Source organism: Setaria italica, chromosome VI (assembly GCF_000263155.2).
Source record: "Setaria italica strain Yugu1 chromosome VI, Setaria_italica_v2.0, whole genome shotgun sequence".
Taxonomy (NCBI): domain Eukaryota; kingdom Viridiplantae; phylum Streptophyta; class Magnoliopsida; order Poales; family Poaceae; genus Setaria; species Setaria italica.
The window spans coordinates 35,134,750-35,162,479 of record NC_028455.1 but is presented as its reverse complement, the minus strand read 5'-3'; the positions used below and the strand labels follow the sequence as shown (position 1 = coordinate 35,162,479).

The 27,730-nt window shown below is 50.4% G+C and overlaps 3 protein-coding genes and 1 long non-coding RNA gene across 4 annotated transcripts; 2 read left to right on the top strand and 2 right to left on the bottom strand.

Moving 5' to 3' along the window:
* Positions 1–2,526: 2,526 nt before the first annotated feature.
* LOC101782617 lies at positions 2,527–6,201 on the bottom strand. Its single transcript, XM_004974852.2, has 4 exons — positions 4,758–6,201; positions 4,497–4,642; positions 3,436–3,659; positions 2,527–3,314 (listed from the first exon to the last, which is right to left on the bottom strand). The coding sequence occupies exons 1-4, from the start codon at positions 6,199–6,201 to the stop codon at positions 2,705–2,707; spliced, it is 2,424 nt and encodes an 807-aa protein (XP_004974909.1). The 3' UTR covers positions 2,527–2,704.
* Positions 6,202–8,215: 2,014 nt separating this feature from the next.
* Positions 8,216–14,020, bottom strand: LOC101760056. The gene is made up of 4 exons (XR_215453.3): positions 14,008–14,020; positions 10,762–10,805; positions 8,999–9,117; positions 8,216–8,645 (listed from the first exon to the last, which is right to left on the bottom strand). It is a non-coding gene; the product is annotated as an uncharacterized LOC101760056 (long non-coding RNA).
* LOC101759652 (auxin-responsive protein SAUR36-like) lies at positions 11,137–11,996 on the top strand. Its single transcript, XM_004974102.4, has one exon. It carries the CDS (start codon positions 11,228–11,230, stop codon positions 11,663–11,665), a length of 438 nt encoding a protein of 145 aa, XP_004974159.1. The 5' UTR covers positions 11,137–11,227; the 3' UTR covers positions 11,666–11,996.
* A 170-nt stretch (positions 14,021–14,190) lies between the features above and the next one.
* On the top strand, positions 14,191–15,006 carry LOC101759244 (auxin-responsive protein SAUR36). The gene has a single exon (XM_004974101.3). The coding sequence runs from the start codon at positions 14,296–14,298 to the stop codon at positions 14,731–14,733; it is 438 nt and encodes a 145-aa protein (XP_004974158.1). The 5' UTR covers positions 14,191–14,295; the 3' UTR covers positions 14,734–15,006.
* The last annotated feature ends 12,724 nt before the right edge of the window (positions 15,007–27,730 follow it).

Genomic DNA, 27,730 nt, shown 5'->3' with positions numbered 1-27,730 from the left:
TTCAGGCTTACCTCTGTATTGTTCTGACGCATATACTCTTCAACCCACTAGCCAACGGTGAAAAATGTGTCCGTCAGTCAAATCAATCTACAGCACTAACTTATGAGCTCTTTTCAATAGCCAGACAGAGACATGATGCATACCTTGATTTTCTTTGATATTTCATCACAATACTTGACATACTCCTGATCAGTTTTGTAATCGCTAAGAGTTGAGCGGTAATCATCCCAATGATGGTACTCATCAAAATCCTGCTACCCAAAGGAGAGAAGCAATTAATACATTAGTCAAGTAACAATACTAGAATCATGCATTTGAAGTACATAGGCAAAAGTGGACGATCAATCTTTTTATGTAACTTGGTTCTTGAGTAACTCATATTCTAATTTAAGTGCAATTAGGCTTTTAAAAAATATAGAAGCGCTAGCATTTGAAAAGTACTATAATAGACTCAATTAAGAGACTCAATTAAGGTTCATATTTACGTAAAAGACCGGATAAAAGGCATAAAGAACGGATCGAGCACAAATATATTGGCAAAACAAATTCAGCTACAACAATTTTAAAACAAATCAAGAACAATAATAACACGGTAAAAAAGTGTGCCCACCGCCCATTCTGTTTGCCAAAAACATAACAGGCTTCAAATACAGGAACAGAAGTATATAGCTCATGCACATACATGTGGACTTAATGACTATGGAAGTGCCACCTCTCTTGAGTTTTGTCATGTTTGCTGACGTTATGATATCCTATGTCCACTCTTCAGATACGGACTACCATGATAGCATTGTGCACTACACTGCCGTGGCCCTAAAATTTGGGGTCAGCACAAACTTCAGAACCAAATAGGAGCGTAACTAAACTAGCACATATAGTATCAAGAGTCCGAACTACCAAACAGAAGGGTAGATTTTAGCAATGGTCATGCGGTAGCAGCAACAGTTTACATTGGATACCCATTAAACCTAGAAATAAAATGCTGCTAAAGCAAAAGCTAAAGAACTTAAGTACGCACAACTCTGGTAGGTATCATGCGCTGGTAGTCAAGTCATCCAAGCCATGAAAATCAATGGCGTCGGAGTTGTAGGTCCAACCAAAGATGCTAGGACCCGGCTCAAAGGTGTTATCCCACGGGCAATCCTCAGCAGGGTCCATACTTAACAGTTGTGCTTCGAAAGCGTCAGAGGCCGGCCGGGTTGCTGAGACCATCATCCCCCTTCAGGATCTGCATGCAAGGGCATATGGATCATCATAAATAATACATGGGATCGGCTTAAGGTGTAATGATATGGTATAGTGACATAACGGTCCTTGTAGTCTCTGTCGCGAAGCTCGCAGAGGCGTTTGTACGTCTCATCGCTGTCTTTCTCCCCCATGCGACGCCCGATGCTACTACGCATGATAAAGAGGAAGCCCTCGCGCTTTCGGAGCTGCTCGTAGCAACGAGATACCTCCTCGCCGTCGATGTCGTCTTCCGCTGAGAAAACGGACGACTCATTTGGTTCTTGTCCGGCGCCTTGATCCTCCTGGACCTGATGAGGTCCGATGACGATGTCCATCGGCATCACCTCCGTTGCGTCGCCGGAGGATGAGGAGGAGGCGGGGCCGGGAGGAGATGGCGGGTCGACGGTCTTGCGCCTCTTCTCCTCCGTCCACGGCGCCGCGCTGCTTGTTCTTCCGTGGCCCATGCCGTCGGGCGGCGGAACATACCTGACTATGTTTGGATGATACTTTTCACGAACATTTTTCATATAGTCGGAATATTTTTGCCAATGCTAATAATTCTTGAACAACATGAGCAAAATAGTTGTTTTATGCGAATAAAATGCTAAACAAGATGCACAGTTAATTTAACTATGTGAATAAAATAGTCCTAAAAGTGAATAGGTATGAACAAATTATTCTACACAGAGAACAACAGGAAAATGAGAGGGGAAAATAAGAAAATATTATGGGCCGCAAACTGGACAACAATCTCCCTAGGTAATAAGCTGCAGAAAAAGGCTCTAATGGATGAAATTCGCTCCCTGGACCACACCGTCCGGCTAGCTAGGCTGTTCCCCATCAGGCCACACTCCGAGCCCCTTCCGTTCATCCTACGGAAGGCGTCCGGAGCTTCCACGGCCGCCGGCCAGACGCTCGGTGAAGGGCGGTGGCACGGTGATCCTCGACGGCAGTATCAACTTCAGTGGAGCTCTCGCCCTGTGGCTGAAACTCCCCGCTCTCTTCTTCGGTGCGTGCCAGGGCTATCTTCTTCGGCTGCCACGCGTGATCTCGCCGGACCGACCGCGAGCTCCTCGCTGATTACACCAGCACGTTGCCATCAGAATTCAGAGACCTTGCACCCGGAGATGATGCACGCACGTCGACAAGCCTCTCCGAGTTCTATCAGGAAGAGGCGCCTAGCAAAGCTCCACCCCATTGCACTTCTCTCCGGCTGCCTCATTGTGCACGCGCCAGTCGCCGGAATTACAGTCACCAGCACCAACCAATCGCATGTACTCCAAAAATGAAGAGACAGCAGACAAAAAAGCAGGCAGATGCTTTGGAGATGACCCGACAATCTACAAGTTTGCAGCAGCGTCAGGACCTGGTTTTGTCTCAACCTACAGCCCTAGCCCCAAGATACCTCGAGCTCTAGCCTCTAATAAACCTGCACATACTTCACCGCTATATGTGCATTCCCTGCCTATATATGCTTTCAGCCTAGTTGCCTTGTACCAGCGATGTCTGCAACTGGAGGTCTGCCATTCTCTTCTTCAGCGCGAAGGCAAATATCCTTGTAGGTGTTCTCACAGGCAGCAGCGAAGCTCTCCATTGCTTCAAAAACTCTAGCCATGCACGATTGCAGGCCAGCTTCAGCAGCCTGTGCAGATGAAGATACGCCTGCTATCTTCTTCTCCCAGAGGCCCAGAACATTGGAGGCCAAAGCCTGCACTGCGCCTACCACTTCAGCCTCGGATATCCTCGCCATGCTGGTTGCCCAGTTATTGTATACGGTGAAAATAGGGGGTGCTCCTAACCGTCCGGGTGAAAAGGGAGGAACCCCGTCATCAGTTACTTCTGGCTCATACTCAATCCCCTTCTTAAGCCATTCATTCAAAAGGATGGCGTAGCTCTTCTGGGCATCGAACCATCCGGTAAAATTGGCAGTCATGCCCAGCAACTGAACCTCCAGATACTTGATTAAATCTGTATGATCTTCATTGATTCTTGCAGCTGCCATAGTAGAGTCTATATTCTTAGCATGGGATAGAACATGGCACTGCATCTCATGGCACTCTGACATGGTGTGCCACATTTGCATAAACCTGAAACATATATAGTTTCCAGTCAGGAATAATATTTCTATATATGTTAAGTATCAAATTAGCATCTAGATAGTGAAGTAGGTGCTAATATAATATAAAGAGAGTCATGTTAATTACATACCCTTTGATTATCTCATGTGTTTGAGGCCATAGCTCTTCATCTCTAAGCTTGTTGATATTTTTTGATATACTGTTTACTATCTGGATGGCAATGGTCAGCTTTGTGGACAGCTTCTTGACACAAATCTCCATTGCCTCAAGCTTATGAGATTCAGCACCGCTATAGTACAATCTTTTCTGCTCTTTACGCTTCTGGTCATAAAGCCCCCTTATCTTCTCCATAGCCTGTGGTAAACAGCATATAAAACAAAAATACCTGACTTCAACTAACACATCAGAAGAAGAAAATGAATAATAACTAGAATAAATAGTATGAAACTCCAAATAATATAAAGTGCTAGATTGGAATTCTCCACCGTGTAAACTTTCTATAGTTAGATGCCTTGGAGCATACTCAGCATGCATAAATATTTGTCATTTAAGTTCATTTACATTAATAAAAAACATAATGCATTACTACCCAACAAGTATACATTTAACGAAGAAAATAAGATGTTCAATAGGCAAGTATAAGTAGATCATAAGACTCACGCTCAATCCAAGAATAGTACATTACTTGTAAAGATAGCACATTACTACGCAACAAATATTCATCGGAAAAATAAGGAGCATATGCAGCAAGCAGAAGTAGCTGAAAGCCGCTCATCATCCACAATATAGTGCGTTACTCAAAACATAATACATTACTACCCAACAAGTATTCAATTAATGAATAAAAGAACATGTTCGAATCGGTAAGTATAAGTGGTTAAAGACTCACACTCATTATCCAAGAATAGTACATTACTCGTAAAAATAGTACGTTACTATCTAAGAAGTATTCAATGAAAGGATAACGGATCATATGCAGCAAGCAGAAGTAGTTGAAATCCGTTCATTATCCAAATATAGTACTCAAAACTTCCAACTAAATCATCTTTTACAATATTAAGCAACTAGTAGAGTTAAATAGCAAATAGTGAGTCTCTTCATAGCAAAGCTAGAAATTGCAACCACCACATATTTAAAGGCAAAGCTAGAAATTCAAAATATTAAGTGTGTTGAGATTTGAGAAATGAGAACCTTGACTTCCTTAAGAAGCTTGTTTTCCCATATGTACAGCTTCTGCAGTGAAGATGAAAGGTTGCCAGATTCCATAGCCTTTTCCTCCTCATACTGCATGATCGCCTTGGCCTTGGAAGGCTGTCCGCAAATCACCATTGAGGGCACTGCAAAAGCAAGTGTGTTAGATAAAAGTCTCCATCTTAGTCACCAACAAATAAGTGAACAACTAAAGAAGCAAAAGACTGAATATTTAGACAGCAAATCGAGTAATGCACGAGCCTTTTAGTCCCGAGTTCTTCTTCTTGTAGTAAGGCACCTTGTCAACCTCAAGCATCTTGCTAACGTCACCAGCTGACTTGGAGGCGGTGTCAAACTGCAACTTGATCTCCTGCGCCACCTCGACGTCGCTGGTGTAGGTCTTAATCTCAGGCACAGCAGGAGGCTCATCAGCGACGCCTGAATCATCATTCAGCTGTTCTTCCACCTCCACCACCACACTCTCCTCTACTCCATCCATCGTGCTGCTTCTGAACTCGACGTGCCCCTCTGTCTCCTCCTCGCTGCTTCCACTGCCATCCGACGACTCGGACTTCCTGTGCACCTCCTCAAACTTCGCGTTCACGCGGGTGCACTCATCCCCGGCGTGAGCGTCCCTGACGACCACTCCCGACTCCTCGTCCTCTAGGTCGGGAATGCCCTCATCCTCCTCCCCGACGTCACCCAAGCTCCGGCTAGACGCAGCACGGGCCGCCGGGGGAACCGGGTGCTCCTGGTAGTAGCTCTCGAGTGCCTCGAAAGGATCCAGGAAGCCCCAGCTCGGCACCCGCGGCGGCGACGGCGATGGCAGTGGCGCGGCCAAGTGGCCAGAGGAGGCTGCTGGCACCGGAGGCAAGCCACCGCCTTGCGGGTATGGGTAGGGGTAGTAGTATGATCCGCCGTAGTGAGAGCTCGGGACGGCCTCGCCATGGTACTGGTAGGTGTAGTAACTGACGGTGGCATCTGTGGCTTGGGGCGGCTGCTCGAAGGATGTTGATGACAGCGGCGGTGGCTGCCTCTGGGTGTAGCTGATGTTGTACGTATAGGAACTCTGCCCGTAGCCGCCCATGACGTCGGCGCCGTAGCCCCCACCGTATCCAAACGCGGGGCCGGGGACGGGGCCATAGCTGTACGGCGGGGGGTAGAGAGAACCGAACTGTGGGGGATAGCCAGGATCGTACTGTGGGACCAACTGCAGCGGCTGGGGCGGAGCTCGGGATGGCCGTGGCGCCGGCGCCACCGGCTGGAGGGCGTCGGGCCTGGGGAGAGGCGGCTCGGCCTCATCATCGGACGTGGACATGGTATCCCCGCCGCCATCATCGTCGGAGGCTTCATCCGAGGGCGAGGGGAAACATATGTGGCCGCCGCCGCCGCCGTCGTCGTCGTCCTCTGAGGCGTCAGGCGACGCCGTCGCGGCGTGAGGGGCCGCGTCGTCATCGTCCCCCTCCCGCGGCGCGTCGCCGGCACCGGGCCCGGGAGGCGGCGGGGTGGCGTCCAGGACGGCCCGGAGGAAGTCGTGCAGCGCGGCGCCGGTGGCGCTGAGCGAGCCCGCGTACGCGCGGTTGGCGTCCGCGAGCGCGTAGCGGCTGGCGATGGCCGCGGCCAGCAGCTCGGAGCGGTCGCGGCAGTGTGCGACGGCCGCCGAAGCGCCCTCGCCGCGAGGCACCTTCGACTGGCCGCACCCCATCGGCGTTGAGCGGCCACCGGCGTGCAGAGCGCGCGGCGTCGCCGAGAGGAGCGGAGAGCGGGGGCGGCGAGGTTCCTCGGAGAGAGCTGATGACGAACGCCGCGAGGGGGGTCCCCTCGCTCTTAAGGACGAGAGGGAGTGGGCGGCGTCGCGGGGGACGGCGTGAGCGGCGGCAGTTTCCCCTCGCTTTCGGCTTGGATCTTGCGGGCGCGGCCACGGCAGGGCACGCCACGACACGGAGGACCCGCGCCGGGCGCTCCCGCTTTGCCCCCATCGACTGCCTCGTCACCGCGCCGGTCACACGCCGCGCGACGACGGGGGTAGGTAGCGGCCGCGCTCCTCCGCCAGGCCGCGTGACAGCTGGTGGCCGCCGGGCGGGAGGATCGCGTGCCCCTGGCGCGCTGGCGGGCCACTTGCCCGGGCGTTTCGGTTTCGGCGGGCCGGGGTTTAATGCACCAACACCCAAAGCAAACGGCCGTTGGAGGCGCAGATGCTTCATGATAATGAATTGTATGCGATATGAACCACTCGGTATGTTCCATTCACGCGACAAGTTTTTCAAGGAATTGGAACAGATCAATGGATCCAATTTGTGTTATTGCGATGAAGCTTTGGGAGGGGTTAGCGTGCGGAGGAGACGGCAATGGCTAAGCAGGAAACAATGACGCTACCGGGACTACTGCCGGAGTATGGCGAGAGGCGGGAGAGCGGGCATGCTCAAATTGAAAAGAGAGGGGAAGCGGTGAGGAAGAAGAAGGAGGAGGGAGACGGAGGGGGAAGAAAGTGTGTGCGTCGTTGGATCCCGCTCTTGTGATTCTAGACGTAGATCAAGAAACCGTTGGACTTGATGGCATATAGCAATTGCCTTTTCTTTTCAAGTGACACGTGTTTCGATGTGTACATTTGGACCGTTACGTTTGGTGGGAACTTAAACGTTTCTTACCTCTGATCGTTCAATGTGAATGTAGCAACGGACACCATTTTTTGGGAGGGGGGTGGGGGGTAAAGCTTTTGGAGGGGTTAGCATGGCGAAGGCGGCAATGGCTGAGTTGGCAACAAAGACACTGAGTGTCGGGAGGAGTGGAGATGGGAGAGCGGGTGCCCTCAAATCGAAAAAGAGAGTAGGAGCTATAAAGAAGAAGGAGGTCTAAGGAGGGAGAACTTAGGTCATGATCATACGACTCTAGACGAGGATCGAGAAATCATTGGATTTAATAATAGCATATAGCATTATATCAACTACTTTGCTTTTTGAAGGGACACATATATTTGAATGTGCAAATCACTCCTGTTATACTCGGCACGAACTTTACACGATCTTTTTTAAGGCCAACGTACACTTTTTTTTACGTCTGGAAATATCATCATACGTACCATCCAAAATGAATAATTTATCCAACGAACCTGTGAATTTAACACATTTCAGCCGGCATTTTGCATGCAAAACAAAAACAGTGGATCCCCCCTTCATTATGTCTCCTCTAGGAAATGTAATTTTTTTTTCCTTAGCCTTGTAATTTGAGATGCAGCAAAAATGTAAGGAGACGAAAAATGTAAAGGGAAAGATGCAGGTATGACATTGATACCAAGACTTGCCAACAGTAGCATATATAGTAGAGAACATAAGCGAGAAGCAAGGTACAAGGTACATGTAGAGTTTGAAGAGGGTTTCCATAAAAAGGGTAGAACATGGCAACAACCAGAATGATATATTATTTAATTGTGGAAATACCATGTCATTATTTAATCGTGGAAATGCCATGTCAGGTGCACGTATTAGAATCGGAACAAACCAATTCCCAAATCCACCTATCATCGCCCGCATAACTATAAAAAAGATCATTAAAAAAGCGTGAGCTGTTTTTAAAACATTATAAAGTTGATGATTCTCACCAAGAATTATACATTGCAGGAAAAATATGTAAGGCGGGTGGTTGGATCCATTAATCAAACGAGTAAGAATAGTGACTAGCTTTTCCATGCAAATATGGTTAATTTAAAGCAAGACACGATATAAAAATAGAAAAAGAACCACACTATTGTCTTCTTATAGCATTTACACGCAACTCAGAACAGCCAGTGTGTATCACTCTTGTAAATAAAAACAATGATAATAGAACAAGCCGGTAGTTGCTGTTAAAGCTAGAGTTTGGCACGATTTAGTACAACTGCTTCGACTGTTCTGGTACTCTACACTGTTATGTGACTTCACTGCTTGCAGCTGCTGCAGAGCATCATCTGCTTGACGACCACAGATCAACCTGACGGACTGGGCCTCGATTACTTGTGGCCTTGTTGGCCCAGCCCTTCTACAGCCCGGGGCAAAACAGCTGCTGGACCGGCCACGAAGCAGGCAGGGGAGGCATTGCTTTTTTGGCCTGGCCCATAGTATATATTCACTACTCATAGCAACGACATCCAATGGAATACAGATTTAACATTTCCTTCAAAAGAAAAGAAATTCAACGTCAGGAAATATCGGAATCTTAAAAATATAGGATACTCCGACATACGTTGCAATAGTTAAGCATCGATGTTACAACTATTATTTTTGCATGTTTCACATTGATGTTGCATGAAACATAGTGTTCATGTTACGGCAGGAATTTTCTATCTCAGAGTCGAACCATATGGTCATTTCTACAGATAATTTTTTCATGTTGCAAACAGGTAATTTTCAATGTTTCGTCGAAACGGGAAATTATGTCAGAAAGAAATTATTGTTTGCTGCACACTTTATGTGAAGACGTTTTTTTTAAATCAACCGTATCAAAAATAATATTTGTAGGCAAGTTACCATGCAGTTGGTAGGTGTCCTGTGTTCTGTGGTGACCATTCTAGCGTGTGCCCAGTACAACTGAGCATCTTGATCCCCAGATCATGCAATTCCACTTCTGACTTTGAGAAAAAAAACACCTGAAATGTTGGACCAAAGGTTAAAGTTTGCTATCAAGCATCTCCTGAAACTAACACAGAATATGCCTCTTTTTTTTAACACAAAAACTTTGCACGTTGGATTTGTATTTTTTTCCATGAATACGTAGGAGAGCTGCGTATCTTTGTATTAAAAAGAAAAGTTTAACTTATAACGCGGGCCAACCGAACACACGCACATGGCTTGCTACAAATGAGAATTACACGAAAACGTAAACAACCGAAAAGTCGATTAACGACTGTTGGAGGCAGCTATGCCACGCCCAGCGCACCTAAAAAGCTCTGATGCACGTTGGATTTGTAACAGATCTGATGCAAAGGTGCATAAGGTCTGATACACGATATGATAAGTCACCTACAAAAGGAATTAAACTGACCACAGCGACATCAGTATGTCTCTTCAGAAAAGGGCATGGATGAATAGGGAGCATGAAAGACCCCACTCTGCAGAATGCCAGGATGAGTGGAGTCAGATATGCAGATGAGACGATCTTATTTCAACGCCAAGAGTATGGCTCTAAGGTTCTCCATACAGAACATTGGTCACAGTACAACAATATTTCTAATAGAAATTGCCAAATGGGGTTCAGATAGTGAGATAGCTCATAGATGCAGCCTTTGATGTAGAGACCTACCAGGAATGACAGAAAAAAAGAGGTAAACAGGACACTAGAGATGCTGGGGACAAATCGGTTGGACCACAGTGCACAATAACGATAAGAAATTGTCAATGGAAGTTGTTTCGACCAACCAGCACCGTCCCAACCAAAATTAATGTTAGAAAAAGGATGTAGCCTATCGACATATCCAGTTCTCCTTTCACAGCTAAAAAAGGAAGCTACTTGTCAAAACTCAGGACCCTACATGCTTCCCTCATGTCTCTTGGCCACTGTACAGCTCTCGCCATCAGATAAACAAAGGCACACGAAGCATCCTGGATAATCTTTCTGATGGTCGCTCTCCAACTGATTCCCTTATAAATATGTTTTTATGTTTACAAGAGCTGGGACTAAGATGATTGTCTAGTTCTTATGTCCAACGTCAAACCACTAGTCACAATATAGATCCAATCATCCTACTACCAAGTCCCTACCATGGCCGCTGCAAGGACGGCGGTGCACCAAAATTTGGCCCAGCAACATCGGTGCACTGCCTTTATTGTAGAAGACATTGCATTAACAGATTCATGGCCATGCTGCTTGCCAAACTAGTGACATCAATAACTACTATGCAAAAGCCATGGACCCTATTATTTTATTTTATTGAAAGCACATGGACCATTTTTGTCACCTATACATATATTCATCACCATAATGAATATCATCGGTTCCCAAGTTCATCCACAGACCAGCGTTCTTAAACAGACCGTCTAGGCAGCAAATTAGCAAAAGAAGAAATGTTCTGTTCTGACCATGAGCACTATGCAAGAAGATTATATAGCTAGGTAGAAATACTGATCGGCAGATCTCTACATTAAAAAAACATCTTTTTACAAGATGCCTTGGCTGATTCTTAACTATGTTAGTATCTATCACATTGCGCTTGCAGGACAAGAGACGAGAAAAATCGGCAAAAGCAAAATTGAAATAATTTGGCAAATAAAATCATAAGGGCGGATTGATGTACCTTGTTTAAAGACGTTATCATCGGAAACTACAACATCAAGCAAACTGCACATATATAACAAGGGAGTAAGCCAGTGCCCACTTGAGATCAAGCAAGATAAAAGAACTGAACCCAGCAATTTGTACTATTGTGTCAAACTTAGCCCCACTCTGGCTGCAATCACATACCAAGCCAGTAAAGATGGCTCCACCATGTGAGAAACAATGGACCTGTCCTGTGCATTGAATCTCCCAACCATAGATAGGAACATCTCACCAAGGAAACTCATGGCCTTGTCCCTTGCCAGCTTGCCGTCTATGATAAGCCAAGACCAAGATGCAAATCTTCCCAAGTCCTACCACATATGTTCCCTATAAATACATGATAGCTGCAAAAACCATCACCACACACTGATTGAATTGTTTCTAACTATTTCATCTCAAAGACAAGAGTCCATTTGCTTGAAAGCCAAAGGAAGGTAGCTACCATGATCAGCTCCAAGAAGCTAGCTCAGCTGTCCAAGAAGTGGCAGGGAATGGGCGCAATTGGGCGAAGGAGGGTCACAACTGTGGACAAAGAGATCAACCCATCTTGCAGCAGCATAGTTGCAGGGAAGGGCAACTGCATTGTCTACTCTTCTGATGGGAAGCGGTTTGAGATCCCCCTCACGTACCTCCGCACAACAGTCTTCACGGAGCTCCTGAAGCTGTCACAGGAAGAGTTTGGGTTCACAAGTGATGGGAGAATCACACTGCCTTGCGATACAGCAGTGATGGAGTATGTGATGTGTTTACTGAGGAGAGAGGCCTCTGAAGATGTTGAGAAGGCACTCCTCAGTTCCATAGTAATGCCTTGCCGCCACCAAAGCAGAATGGTGCAGCCATCCAGTGGATTGAACCAGCAATTTGCTGTCTGCAGCTCCTGAAGATGAGGATATCCAGGGCTTTGAGCTTGTTTTCTCTCTTTTTTCCCCCTTCCATCTTTTTCCCCAGCTGTACCTTGGAGCACGGTTTTTGTGCGTTGTTTTTCCAATGGTACACTGTGGTTGCGCAGATGGATGAATGTAAAAATAATCACAATGTGATTAGAAAAGAAGGAATCAAGCTCGCCATCGAAACATGAAAGTGTAAGGCTGACTCCAGTTAACCGATGGTCTAGTGAATCTCCTTTTTTTTCTTGACTATAGTTATCTGAACCAAAAAAAAGACGATGTTAATTAACATTTTCTGTAATAAACGTAAATCAGAATTGACCAATGTTCTAGGAAGTCTCCTTATTCATGACTCAAGTTACTACATCCTAATGGATATAACAATATGTAGTATTCGACTAGGACTGTACTAATGGCTTAGTTGTCATCATATAATGAAGATTTGTATGCAGGTTACAGTGCATGTAAGTTGGTAGGTTCCCTGTGCTGTACTGACCTTTCTAACATATGATCCAGAGCAGCTGACTATCCTGATCCCAAGATCATATTATTCCACTTTGAGACTTATGAAAAAGCACCTGAAATGATGGACAAAAGATGTATACATTACACAAGTAAAATATGTAATCAAGTATCCCCTGAAGACCCTAAACAAAGAATATGCCTTCTTCAAATCACAAAAAGGGCATGGATGAGTTGAGAACCTGAAATGATCACCTGGAGTGTCGTCAGATATGCACATGGGATAAGCTTATTTCAACGCAAAAACATGGTCGTAAAATTTGCCATGCAACAGTGCAACACTAGTCAAAGTACCAGCAATTTTAAAAAGAAATGGCCATAACTGTATTCAGATAAGTTCGGTCTTATTGCAGGGGTCTACCAGGAATGGCAGGAAGAAACAAGGAAATGGAGAGCACATGAGATGCTGGGGCTAGTTGGGCCACAACGTAGAATGCCGATGTTAAGGAATTGTCGGGCAAGTTGTTTCAACCAACCAGCACCGTCCTAACAGAATTAATGTTGGCAAAAGCATTTATCCTATTGACATCTCCAATTCTCCTTAGGCAACTAACAAAGGAGGCTACTTCTTAAAACTCAGGACCCTACATGCTTCCCTTGTGTCTCTTGGCCACTGTATGGCTCTCTTCTCATCAACTAAGGAAGGACTCATGAAGCATCCTCGATAATCTTTTCGATGGTCGCTCTCAAAATGATCTTTTATAAATCTGTCCCTATGTTCACAAGAGCTGGGACTAAAATGATTGCTGAGTGCTTATATCAAATGCAGAGCCACTAGTACAGCATACAGCTCCAATTATTCAACTACAAAGTCCCTACAATGGCCTTTGCAAGGACTGCGGTGCACCAAACTTTGGCCCAGCAACATCAGATTCATAATCGCACAGCCTTCATTGTAGCAAACATTGCATTGACAGGTTCATGGCCTTGCAGCTCACCAACTAGGCACATCAATAAATGTAAAAGCTTATTTTATTTCATTGAAACAACACGGGATGATATTTCTTTTGTCACCTATACATATTTACTCAACACTAGAATGAACATTCTCAGATCCGAACTTCATCCACAGACCATCATGCCATCTAGGAAGAGAACTAGCAAAATATATGCTCCATCTAAGCAGGAACCTTAGTGCAAAAGTTTATATAGTTAGGTGGAAAATACTGGCTGCCAAATTTCTATGTTAGATGTAAACAACTTTCAAGAGAATGCCTTGGCTGATTCGCAACCATGTTATCTTGTTTCCATCACATGGCAATTGCTGGAAAAGAGACCACAAAATCCAGCAGATGCAGAATGAAATTGTTTCTGCAAATAATACCGTAAGGAGCAGAGAAATATACCTCATCTAATGTGATTCTCATTGAACAACATAGGATAGGGTGAATTGAACCTATATAAGAAGGGACAGTAAGTCAGTTATCACGCTTAATATCTCAGGAAAACAAACTGAGAAAAACTGGACATGCCAATTTTTACTGTTTGTTATGAATAGAATTTGCATTTGATGATAGATATAAAGAGTACATCAGTGCAGTGGCGAAGCTAGAACTAAAATCATGGTGGTGGCCATCAAAGTGGCATTATGCTGTATAGTGAATATTTTTAACTAAAAACTGGTGCATATATGGTCAAAGTAAGACAATTGGCATGCCTGTGCAGTGTGCACCAGGCTAATTGTACATAGCTTCGCCCCTGCATGAGCGCGTATAGAAAAAGGACCCTGTTAATGTATAAATAAAAGACTCTATACTCCTAGCACCATTGAGTCAAAATTAGGCCCACTCTGGTAGGCAGAAGCAATCACGTACCAAGCCAGTAAACATGGCTCCACCATGTGATAAACAATGGTCCTGTGCATTGAACCTCCCAACCATAGATAGGAACATCTCACCAAGGAAGCTCGTGGGCTTGTCCCTTGCCAGCTTGCCATTTGTAATAGCCAAGACCAAGATGCAGACCCTCCCAAGTCCTACCACATAAGTGCCCTATAAATACACGATCACAAATGCGAACCATCACCACACACAAATCAAATCATTTCTGATCCTTTCATCTCAAAGACAAGAATCCATTTCCTTGAAAGGCAGGAAGCCACCATGATCAGTTCCAAGAAGCTAGCTCAACTGTCCAAGAAGTGGCAGGGAACGGGTGCAATCGGGTGGAAAAGGGTCACAACTGTGGACAAGGAGATCAACACATCTTGCAGCAGCATAGTTGCAGGGAAGGGCAACTGCATTGTCTACTCTTCTGATGGGAAGCGGTTTGAGATCCCCCTCGCTTACCTCCACACGACAGTCTTCTCGGAGCTCCTGAAGCTGTCGCAGGAAGAGTTTGGGTTCACAAGTGATGGGAGGATCACACTGCCTTGCGATACAGCAGTGATGGAGTATGTGATGTGTTTGCTAAGGAGAGAAGCCTCCGAAGATGTTGAGAAGGCACTCCTCAGTTCCATACTGATGCCTTGCCACCACCCCAGCAGGATGGTGCAGCCAACAAGTGGAATGGACCAACAATTCGCCGTGTGCAGCTCCTGAAGATGAAGATATCCAGGGATTCGAGCCTGTTTCCTCTCTTTTTTTGCCCTTCCATCTTTTTTTTTCCCAGCTGTACCTTGGAGCACGGTTTTGGTGCAACATTTTTCCAATGGTACACTGCGGATGTGCAGATGGATGCATGTATAAAAATCACACTGTGATTAGAAAAAGAAGGAATCAAGCTCGCCCTTGAAACAACAAAGTATTGTTGATAGATCGTGTGTAAATTATGATTCAATGATGTTGGCAAAGAAAAATCAGATTTTGCTATGATGTAGCGCTCTAGCGAGTAGCGACTGCCCTTTTTCTTAACACCAGTCCACTTTCCACATGCGGATAAAAAACACAAGTAAATCAAAATACTTCCATGGGTTAATAACTTGTGCAAAGTGATTAATAAGTTCTTAAAAAAAAGGAATTTCCTTCAGATCCCAGCCCACGAAAGTGATGAACTGTCACAGGGTGGCCAAACTAACTCGGCATTGGTTAACTGGTTCCCAATTTCCTAACGCGAGAAATTCAATTCATACTACTACATAATCGGAAAGTGCATGCACCAGGCAGGATCCTAAATAACTACGGAGGATAGACAATTTGGCGTAGCTTGCTAATCAGAAACTGCAAATCAACTACAGTACACCCAAATCAATCCACAGGAATCAGTTGCTTGCCCATGATCTCCAACCTTGCTGACACAATGGGGGGATACTGTCATACTGAGCCACGGGCAATGTGGGAATCGAACCATCCCAAGGACAAGGAAGGTAGTACGAAGGAAGGAGGAGCGCGCCTCACCTTAGGTATGCACGACAGCGACTGCGAGACCCTTGGTCCCTACCGCCTCGCGCCGTCCCCCCTTCGGAGAGCGGCCCCGGAATCCCTCTGCGCCGCTCCTTTTCCAGTTCCAGTTCCACCACGCGCCCAGCACGTCCGCGTACCTCTCCGTCGGCCGTCGCTTCCTCCCCGTCCCCTCGACAGCGACCGCCGCCGGCCTGCCGCGATAGCCACCGGGACGATCTGGTATCTGTCTCCTTTTATTTTGCTCCGATTAATCTGGACCGCACAGAGTTGATCCAACGGTACACCTGGCTGATCCGGGAATCTGAGGTGGCCTGCGTGGGCTCAAAGGGCAATCCAAAAGGCAGAGCAGTCAACTCAGCTGGAGGCTTGGAGCTTCAGCTTGACAGGGACACGCAGTGGAGTAGAGCTATGGAGTCGGCGGTGCTCAGCGTCAGCAAGTCCGTGCTGGACGGAGCGCTCGGCTAGCCAAATCCACCGTCGCGCGAGGAGAAGGTTGCCTTGCCGCCTCGCAGCTTGGCGCCCGGCGCGGCCAGGCTTTCATCAGGGACGACCTCGAGATGATGCCGATGCTTTCAATTTCATGATGGCATGGCACGAGCTCTCCACCGAGAAAATAAGAACAGGCACTTCAGCAGTAACGAGAGTGAGCTCACAAGACAAGTACAACGATTCACTGACAGAGTACATTAACCATTGCAAATCACAAACAGCTTTCAGTTCACCCACACCACCACACAATCCAAACATGCAAGTCTTGTTACATGACGACGGACCCAACTTCTCATACTTCATGCATAAAAAGCACGTAGTTTGAAGGGATTCTGACAAACTGGTGAATTGGGTGTTCTAAAAACTAAGGCTACAAGCACATATAAAAACATATTTCAATTTCTATCTAGATGTGCATTAGGTTTTTCTATGTGTTGCTATCTCTACCGTAAAAGAGTTTTGCACCCTAGGTTCCAATCCTATAAACTACACATGGCAATTCTAGGAAAGGTAAACGCGGAATATAAGTGCAATAAGAAATGCGGAAGGTAAATAAGGTAGAGAAAGCAAACTCCCGGCGTGGCGACGCGGCGATTTTTACCGAAGTATCAGAAAGCAAAGCTTTCCACTAATCCTCATTGTTGGAGCCCCCTCTCGAAGGGAATGCCCGCGCAAGGGCATAAACTCCCCGGTCAAGTAACTCCGTAGAATAGCCGACGGGTCTTCCCCACGCGCAAGTGAATCCCCGCCTAGCCTCTCCCGGATGTTCCTTGCTGCTCTTTACTTGGTAGAGCTTGGGCAAAACGTCTAGGGCCTCTCCTCCCTATCACAACTACCGGCGGCCACTCTACAAACGCAGTTGGAGAGTCTCGCAAGACTTACAAGCTCCGGATTTACAACTCTTGGTACGCGTAAGCACCGATACAAAAGGAGGTGTGCAAACATCGCCTAACTCTAGGCTAAATCCTAAAGCAATACGCTAATAGGCCTAAACTAGCACTAATCAAGATCTAAGCCTTATGCTAATTGTCTTAATCTTCTCTTTAGCACTTTGATGGCTAGAGCACTTTTGTGAGTGAGAGAACCAAGCCTATAACTTCTCCAAGCTCTAACACATCTCAAATGGTGGGGCATTGGGGTATAAATAGGCGCGTCGGTTTAATTTCTCCCATGCATGGCCGGCCACGACCCGAGCGTGGCGTCATATCGTGGCGGTGTCGCTGAACTTTTGGCAAAATTGAAGGCGGCGCGACCCTCGATCGGGAGGCCCGTGGCCACGCCGACCTGCCGGCCGCCGCTTGATCTCGTCTTGACCACGGGACGCTTCTGAGAACGATGGAGCAAGCGCGGCGGCCGGAACGCCCCCGTGCTACCGCTTCAACCCGACTCGCGATGGAGCTCATCCGCTACTACCTCAACCCCTGGGTGGCCACCACCGGCCAGATGCAGTTCAGCGAGCTCGAGGGTTCTGTTCAGCCATGGATGGTGGCAAACAAAACAATCATATGAGTGTTACTTGCACTACTCACTAATACCGAACTTTAAGCGTCCGGATCGGAAGCCACCGTGCTAATACGTTTCAGAAGCAGCGGGCTACCGACCCAAGGAGCGTGGCGCGGTCCATCTCGTATCCACACAAGTTCCTCCACGAGTTGCACTCGACGCCGTCGGCCAGCTTCTCGACGGACCTCGTCGCGAGGTTCAACGCGAACGCGCCACTGGTGTTGCCCCCTTCTCCAATGGTGAAGACCAGCGTGCCGCTCTTCTCGCCGAACCATCGCAGCTTGAAGGCCGTCGCCCCTTAAACCTCGAACTGGGGCAGGCGGATGGCTCCTCGCCTCTCCCATCGATCAGCCATCGTGCTCAGTCAGGGTGCTGGGATTCGGACCCATTTCGGTCATGGTCAAAAAATTTCACTAAAGTTGATTTTCTCTACCATCATTAAGATCTATACCAACCCATATAACATCCTAGCTATAAAGATATGAAAATTTTTAGTTATATAACTCTCTTTAAATTACTTCTCTCACTTTGTAACGGCTAACGAACGCAGAAACAACATGTTTTCACCGTTTTCCTCCTTAGCTCATCATCATATCTCCCTAGTTCTCTCCCACTATCTAATACAGGAGTGTTCAATTCCTAAATCTTCATCTAATTGTAGCCAAATTTCATGTAAACAACCGAATCCCGACACGAAATTTCCGAGATTTCCGAGATTCACCTATCTCGGTCAGGTCCAAAATTTTTCGCATTTCGAATCCCAGAACCTAAGCATGCTCATGTTGTCGTCGATGCCTTGCAGCCGGAAATCTGGCAGGAAGTGTGACATCCTGTAAGGCACGCAGCACACGTGACACGTCCATGGTCCCCGCCGGCGCCGCGCCACCGTCCAGCCGCACGCCGAACGCCGCGCGGTGCATGCGCTAGTAGGCGACGCCGTGGAGCACGACCGTGTTAGCCGGAATTCTCTCCGGCGAGCTCTGTTGGACAGAGATGAACACAGGGAAGTGTTTTTGTGCTGCGCTAAACCGTTGCGGCTTTTCTGTATGTATTGGGAACGTATTTGTACAATGCTTATTCAGGAAGGAGTGGCTGAGCTCTACTCGTGCCCTCCGTTATGCCCGGCATGATCCAGGCGCATGTGCCATCCCACATGCAGATCATGCCGCACAACATGCACACGATGCACATGACGCGCTCGGGAGGATGAAGTCCAAGCCGAGCCCAAAACTCTAGCTAACAGAAAACTAACTGATGCAACGAATAGCTAGGATAGAAACTAACAACTAACAGATGAGCGAGAACTCAGGATTACTAGCTTGACCACATTTCACCCCCTAATCCTGAAGCTCCTTGCTGATCTTGCCGACGCCCAGCTTCACACGTAGTTCACAGAAACGATCACGCGCCAACGGCTTCGTCAGAATGTCAGCAAGCTGCTCCTCAGTGAGGACGTGCTCAATGTCCAGCTTCCCGTCTCCAACACATTCCCGGATAAAATGAAATCTCACATCAATATGTTTACTACGATCATGGAATACAGGATTCTTACTGAGTGCAATAGCCGATTGGTTGTCCATCTTGAGAATGAAAGCAGCGCGCCGCTTGCTCTTTAGCTCTGCAACCAGCTGCGCCAACCAAACTCCTTGACAGGCCGCCGTTGTCCCTGCAATATACTCAGCTTCGCAGGAAGATAACGCGACGACCTTTTGCTTCTGAGACTGCCAACTCACTGGACAGGAACCATAGAAGAACAACACACCAGTTGTACTCTTTCTTGTATCAACATCGCCGCCCATGTCGGCGTCGCTGTACCCCAGCAATTTTGGCTCCTGGCCACCGTGCTTGTAATGGCATCCATAGTCAATTGTGCCAGCGATGTACCTTAGTATTCGCTTCACTGCGTTGAGGTGCTCGGAGGTGGGTCGCTCCATGAAGCGGCTCACGTAGCCGACGGCGAAGGTGATGTCCGGTCTTGTATGCACCAGATACCGAAGACAACCAACTAGTCCCCGGTACTTAGTGGCGTCCACCAGCGTGGCCGTGCTTGCCGTCGACAGCTTCAGGCGGGGCTCCATTGGAGTGTGGCACGGGTTGCAGGACCCCATGCCCGCGCGTTCCAGAATCTTGCGCGCATAAGCTGCCTGAGAGAGCCTGATGCCGTCGCCTGCCTGTTGCACTTCAATACCCAAGTAAAAAACAAAGCAAGCCAAGGTCGCTCATTTTGAACCTGGAGCACATCTGCTGCTTGAACTTGACGATCTCAGTGGCATCGTTCCTGGTGATGATGAGGTCATCCACGTAGACCCCCACCAGTAGCCGAGAAGTGCCCACACCGCGAGCGTAGACGGCGTGCTCCGATGATGAGGTCATCCACGTAGACCCCCACCAGTAGCCGAGAAGTGCCCACACCGCGAGCGTAGACGGCGTGCTCCGACGCGCTGTGGCTGAAGCCGAGCGCCACCAGCGTCTCGTCGAGTTTCGCGTTCCACGCACGCGGTGCTTGACGCAGTCCATAAAGCGCCTTGTCCAGGCGCAGTACCTTGTCTTCATGGCCGGCGACGGTGAAACCGGGAGGTTGGCGAACGTACACCTCCTCAACCAGCTCCCCGTTTAAAAACACGGACTTCACATCCATGTGGTGCACCGGCCACCCCTCCTGGGCAGCAAGCGCGAGCAGGAGTCGCATTGATTCGATGCGGGCCACGCGCGCGAACACCTCATCGAAGTCCACACCCAGCTGCTGGACATAGCCCTTTGCCACGAGCTGCACCTTGTGTTTGACGACCTCGCCGGCAGCGTTTTTCTTCGCCTTGTAAACCCACTTCAGCCCGATCGGTCGGTGTCCGGGCAGAAGGGGTGTCAGCCGCCACGTCTTGTTGCTCTCAATGGAGTCCATCTCCTCTAGCATGGCGCGCCGCCAGGATGGGTGCTTCTCGGCCTTGACGAAAGAGGCCGGCTCCTCCTCAACCTGCAGATGGAGCTCAGCAGCTACCTGCCATGCGGCGTAGCCCGGTGTTGTCGCGGCGCCGATGATGTTGTCGATGGTGCGGTATCGCGGCTCGACGTCGTCGTCGTTGTCGGCGTCCAGGTAGTCCTCCGCGTCAGGTGGTGGAGAAACGAACTCGGCCAGGGGTAGTGGCGGCGCTGTCGGAGCTGGTGTGTGTGTACTTGCTGCTGGTGGCGATGTTGTTGGTGGCGTTGCGGGTTCAGGCGAGGCAGCTGCAATATCGACGTCGCGGTACTCAATGATGAAGGCCAAGCCGGTGCTCAGGTCCTCGTCCTTCCAAGTCCAGGATGCCAGCTCGTTGAAGACCGCGTCTCTGGACACGACGGCACGCCGCGACGTCGGGTCATAGAAGCGCCACGCCTTGGCGCCCAGCTCATAACCGATGAAAATCACCGGCGTGCCATGGTCATCCAGCTTCTTCAGGTTCGGCTTCGTCACCTTGATGTAAGCGACGCAGCCAAACGTGCACAGGTAGTGGACGTCGGGCCGGCGGCCGTGCCAGGCCTCGTGCGGCATCATGCCGTCGACGGCCTTGGTGGGTGCCCTGTTCAGCAAGTAGACAGCACTGGCGACAGCTTCTCCCCAAAATATCGCTGGCATGTTCCTGCTCTTCAGGAGGCTACGCGCGGTGGCGACGACCATCTAATTCCTTCGCTCCACAACGCCGTTTTGTTGCGGCATATATGGCGCGGTGTGCTGCCGTTCAATGCCGTGCTCGGAGCAGTAGGTCTCGAACGCGACGGAGGTGAACTCACCCCCATTGTCCGTTCGCAGAACACGCAGACGCCGACCTGTTTCCACCTCCACTCGCACCTGGAACTTCTTCACGGCAGCGAGAGTGTGGCTCTTGGCGGCGAGTAGTGCCACCTACATGTACCTGCTCTTGTCATCAACCAGCAGAAGGAAATACTGCATACCACCGGGAGTCACCGGTGTGATGGGACCGCACAAGTCGCCATGGACCAGATCCAACAGTCCGTCCGCCCGCCGCTTTGCCTGCGACGGGAACGGGCTCCTCTTGAGCTTGGTGGTGATGCAGTCGGCGCAGAGTTGGTGCACACGGTCGATGTACGGCAGTCCATGAACCATCCCCCGTTGCTCGAGCTTGCGCAGGGCATCGAAGTGGAGATAACCGTAGCGCTCATGCCAGAGCCACGTGCTGTCGGTGGCGCGCGCAGCCAGGCAGAGCGGCCGCGCAATCTTCACCCACAGCTGTTACAGCCGGTTCGGCGAGCCCTTGACTCGCACGATCAACCAGCCCTGGTTGTCGCGGATCCGAAGAACATCTTCGTTGGCGTGGATGTCGCAGCCTCCTTCGTCGAGTTGGCCGAGGCTGATAATGTTGGTGGTCAGCCTCGGGATGAAATACACCCCCGTGATAGGGAGGTGCCCTCCGGTCTTCCCCTCAAATAGCACGGTGCCGGACCCCTCGATGGCGACCTCCGAGCCATCGCCGAACTTGACAGTGCCGCGAATCGCCGTGTCGATGTCGATGAAGGCGTTGCGGCAGCCGGACATGTGATTTGTCGCCCCGCTGTCGAGGTACCAAAGGCTATCGTCGCGCTCCGAGTCGCCATCAAGCTAAGCGAAGACCTTCGCCTCTACGATGCATAGGGGCCGGTGCTCAAACAGCAGTGGGACGGCGGCCGTGGCGGCGCGTGGAGGAGCCATAGTGTTGGGGAAGAGAGTGCCGTGGACCATCAGCAGGGTGGGCTCGACATCCTGCTCAGCTTGCACGACGTGGACCTCCGCCCTGGGCTTGCTGCGGCAATCTTTGGCCCAATGGCCGTATTTGCCGCAGCGCTTGCATTGCTCGCGGTTGCTGGCCGGCGCTGGGCCGGACTCGCCGCGGTTGCCGTCGTGTGAGGTGGAGTTGCCACGGCCACAGTCGCGTCCGCGGCCGCCGCACTTCTTGCCACCGGCGCCACTCCCACTGCTGGAACTGCTCCCGCCACCTTTTCCCTCGGACTCGCGGATCTTGAGCCTAGCGAGCCAGTCCTCCTCACAAAGGAGCAACCGGCCCTGGTTGTCGACGACGGGGGCTGGCTTGCGGCGTTGCTCGACGGCGCGCAGACGCCCGGTCACCTCCTCGACGGAGATAGTGTTGAGGTCGAGGAGAGTTTCGATGGAGATGGCCACCTGGGAGAGATGCTCGGGGACGACCTACAGCATCTTGCGGACGATCTCTACGTCCGCGATGTCGTCGCCGAGGATGCGCAAGTTGTTCGCCAAGCCGGTGATGCGGACAGAGAAGTCCTCTGCCGTCTCTCCCTCCTTCCATGCCAGCGCCGCGAACTCTCATCGGAGCTGCTGGGCAGTCGACTCGCGCACACGTTGAACGCCGACGCGGATCGTCTTTACTGCGTCCCACGCAGCTTGCGCTGTGCGCTTCCCACGCAGCGAGGGGAGCATCTCCGGCGGGACGGAGCGCAGGATGGCCGCCATTGCTAGGCGGTCGTCGGGGTAGTCGATGACGTCTTCCTCCTCTGGCTCGATGGCTTACCAGATGCCCGCCGCCTCCATGTTCACCTGCATCAACATCGACCACTCCTGATAGTTGGAGCGAGTGAGCGTGGGGTACTGGACGGTGGTGCCGGTCTCCTTGACTGTCCGTCGGATGATCACTTCGGCAGGACGGCGGCCGCGGCGGGGCGTAGGCGAGAGCGAGGGGCGACGGTGGCGTGGCGGCGTGCGGGACAGGCCGCCACGCGGCTCCGACCTGGTAGACGCGGCTCCGACCTGGCAGACATCAGGTCCCTGGGATCGAATAGCTCTGAGGCCAAATGTTAGCCGGAATTCTCTCCGGCGAGCTCTGTTGGACAGAGATGAACACAGGGAAGTGTTTTTTGTGCTGCGCTAAACCGTTGCGGCTTTTCTGTATGTATTGCAAACTATTTGTACAATGCTTATTCAGGAAGGAGTGGCCGAGCTCTACTCGTGCCCTCCGTTATGCCCGGCATGATCCAGGCGCATGTGCCATCCCACATGCAGATCATGCCGCACAACATGCACACGATGCACATGACGCGCTCGGGAGGATGAAGTCCGAGCCGAGCCCAAAACTCTAGCTAACAGAAAACTAACTGATGCAACGAATAGCTAGGATAGAAACTAACAACTAACAGATGAGCGAGAACTCAGGATTACTAGCTTGACCACAGACCGCCGGACCTAGCTGCTGCAGCATGCGGCTGCTCATCTTGGCGCCGGGCTTCCGGCCTTCCGGACCTCAGCTGCCGGCGTTCGAGGAGTAGCACCTCAACGCCGTGAAGCTGCAGCGGTTGTAGACGAGCAGAAGCCGGAAGAATCCCAGCGAGCAGCAGCGCGGTGGCACGACGTCGAGGTCGTCCCCGGTGAGTAGCATGCATAGTAGCCAGGGCAGTCGTCGCCAGCGAGGGGCCGGAGCACGGCCGCCTCCCCCGTCATCGGTTGCACACGCAGAGGGTGAGGCCGTTGTTAGACCCCGGGTGGCGCACAAGAACGCCGGCGAGGGTCCTGAGAGCTACTTGAGCTCGCACACACACACATACACACGCAAACGCGATGAACACTCGAACACAGTGGTTTGCGCTGCGAACAACCAGCAGCATTTCTTGTTTTTTCATTCACCTTTTATTGGTGATTACAATGCAAACGAGTGGCCTACAAGTCCGGCCGCACGCCGCTGGAAGAGCGCGTCCATCCCCACGCTCAACGACGCCGCTGAAACCTCGGCACTCTCAGTAGTGCGCGAGCTATTCTCGCCACGGCTATATACACGCGCGCATGGCATCCACAAAGCTCGGAGCTCATGCGCATGCATTCTGAAAACAAAACGTTACTGAGCTAAACTGAAAACTGCAACTAACTACGGTGTGTGGCAAGGATTACCCAACAAATCTCCTCCTAAGCCTTGCGCACACTTTGAATATTGACTACACCAATCCTTGAACGGAGTTCACAGAACTGCTCCCGTCCTAGAGCGATGACGGCGCACGGCCTGGGCAGGGCGTGGGCGATGACGGCGGCGCGCGAGGCCACGACGCGGCCCCAGCGCCTGCACGTCGCGGCGCAACGCGCAACCCCGGCGTCGCCCGAGGGCACCCGGGAGAAGATCGCAGAGAGCACGTCGTCAGGGAGGGTGCCCACTGGCGCGCCGTCCTCGCCGCCGTCAAGGCTGTCCGTTTTTCTTCCCCGGCGGCAACAGGGTGGACGCCCTTTGGCGTACGGCGTCGCGGCCGGATGGGCACGGCGTGCTTGCCGCAGCAGCGGCATGGATGGATGGATGAACGCTGACAATTGCCGGCGACTTCCACCTCGTCATCATGGATCCATTCGTCGTAATCATAGTTGACTCTGTCGGGGCCTCAGTTTTTGGGCCGGGAAGCTTCTTTTCAATGCATATGGGCCCAGTAGCAGCCCTAAGACCCGGCCCAGGTACGGCGGAACTAGGTGGCCTTTCAACATAGGAAGGACAAAAGCGGCGGCGCCGACGCCGGGGACGGGGATTGGAGCTCCGCCCGGGGCACCGTCGAGGTCGCCGCCACTGCCGTCCGCCGAGGACCTCCGCCGGCTGCACCGTGGGGGTCGCTTCCGTGCTACCCACACAATCCACGAGGTCTCACTCTGCTCTCCGTTCTTTACTTCTTTTTTTTTCTAGAATACGCAGGAGAGCTGCGCATCATTCCATTAAGAAGAAATAGATAGTGCTTATACAACGCGGGTCTAAACCGGGAGCACGCACACGGTAGAAGTGATTCTAGGGGCTAATTACATGAGACGGGAGCTCCTAGACATTAAACTACCAACACCAAAGCGTCACAAACTATCAAAATGCCATCCTACACTATACAGGCAGTGTGCCCCAGCCATGAACTAGATCGCCGCTTCGTCCGCGACTGCTGCTGCTAGCTGTTGCAGCGTCTGTTGAGGATCTCTGTTGAATACTCGATTATTTCGCTCTTTCCAAATACGCCAGGAGACCAAGATGGTTGTGGTGTCAATCCCTTTCTTCCTGGTGCCATGGAAGCTTCGCCTCCGAAGCAGCCACCAATCCATGAGTGAAGACCCGGGGGCTGGCAGGAAGGAGGCGTTGCCTGTCATTTGATCTACCGAGTACCATACCTGCTTCGTGTAGCTGTAAGTGGCAAGCAGATGATCAGAGGTCTCGGGCTCCTAGCAACAAAGATAGCACTCGTCCCAGTTCTGTAGCCCATGTTTCTTACGGCGAGCCGAGGTCCATAATCGTTGCATCATAGCAAGCCACATGAAAAGCTTAACTCGAAGGGGGGCCCAAGCTCGCCAGATACAACCAAATGCCGGGGATTTTACTGACCCAATGAAGAAGAAGTTGTAGGCCGACCTAGCGGAGTATGTTCCTGAATTCTCCCAACGCCACGAGATCGTGTCGATTGCTCCTTCCTGGAGCTGGACCTCAGATACAGCGTGCCATAGCTGGACGTATTGCGAGATTGCAGCCACTGTTAGGCGTCCGGCAATGTCCCGGATCCATCTTTTCCCCTGAAGTGCAGCCGCCACAGATCTTGTTTTTCTGATTTTTGGCTGTACCATGAGACACAGCTCAGGAGCTAAAATGCAGGGAGAAAGGTTGCCAAGCCAGCAGTCATCCCAGAAGAGTGCAATGTTCCCGTTGCCCAAGTGTACACGGGTGGAAATTTGGAAGATTTTATGCAAGGTGTGATTGTTGTCCAGTGTATTGGCTAGGTACTTCCATGGCCGCTGATCATCAGTCCTCTTGAACCACAGGCAGCGCAAACGGAGGGTCAGCGATGCCATTCTGAGGTCCTGAATACCTAGATCACCCACAAGTTTAGGACGGCATGCAATTGGCCAGGCCACTGCACATTGCCCTCCATTGGCAGCCTGCTTTCCTGCTCACAGAAAGCCTTTTCGGAGTTTGTCAATTTCATGGAATACCCAGGCCGGGATGTCAAGGGAGATTAGATTGTAGGTGCAGGTCGCTGTCAGGACTGATTGGACCACGGTTAGCCTCCCCGCCTTGTTCATGAGTTGAGCCTTCCAGCTAGGGATTTTACCGGCCACTTTGTCAATCAATGGTTGGAAATGGGTCTTTCTCAAGCGCCGAAGCTATAGGGGCATGCCAAGATACTGTATGGGAAACCCTACCACTTGAGCAGGGAAAATACCTCTGATTCTCTCAATTTGCTGATCACTGCAAGCAATTGGAGCGATGGAGCACTTCTGCAGATTTGTACGCCGCCCAGAAGCCGCCCAGAAGCATTGCCGAAGAAGTCAAGAATCCCTTTAATGGCGATGGCATCCTGGGCCACTGGCCTAGCAAATATTATCACGTCGTCAGCGTATAAAGAGCACTGATGGCAGATGGCGTTATCAGCCGGGTGGGAGACGACTCCCTGCTCTGCCGCCCTCCTGAGGAGCCGGTGCAGCACTTCCATGACGAGAATGAAAAGCATTGGCGAAAGTGGATCGCCTTGTCGCAGCCCTCTAGCATTGCGTATTGACCGACCTGGGGAACCATTTAGCAGTATTCTAGTGGTGGCCGAGGACATGAGCACAGAGATCCAGTCCCTCCACTTAGTCCTAAATCCTCTCGCCTGTAGAACTTGCAGGAGAAATGGCCAGCAGACTGTGTCGAATGCCTTTGAGATGTCAAGCTTAATTAGAAGGCTGGGCTTACGTTTTCGGTGCAAGGTTTTCGCAGCTAGCTCCACAAACTTGAAGTTATCATGGATTGACCGTCGCTTGACGAACGCGCTCTGGTTCATGTCCACCAGGTTGTGCAGCTCCTGACCAAGCCGGTTAGCAAGCAGCTTCGCCACAAGCTTCGCGAAAGTGTGAACAAGGCTAATAGGTCTGTAATCGGCCGGGGACACCGCGTCTTGCCTTTTCGGTATCAGTGTGATAAGAGAGCTGTTCAGGCGGCCAAATTGGACGCATGCCCCATGGTAGAGCGCGTCAAAACATGCAAGAACGTCTCTCTTGATCACCGGCCAGGCTGCTCTGTAAAACTCCGCCGTGAAGCCATCCGGCCCGGGGGCGCGCTCATTTGGTAGCTCAACAATAGTTCTCCAGACCTCCTGCTCAGGGAATGGTGCATCCAGGTGATTGAGGTCGACTGGGTGCAGACTTAGGTCGATGGCATCTGTTCTTGACGATGGTGTTCCGAGGATCATCCCAAAGTAGTTGAATAGGAGCAGTTCCTTCTCGTCGTGT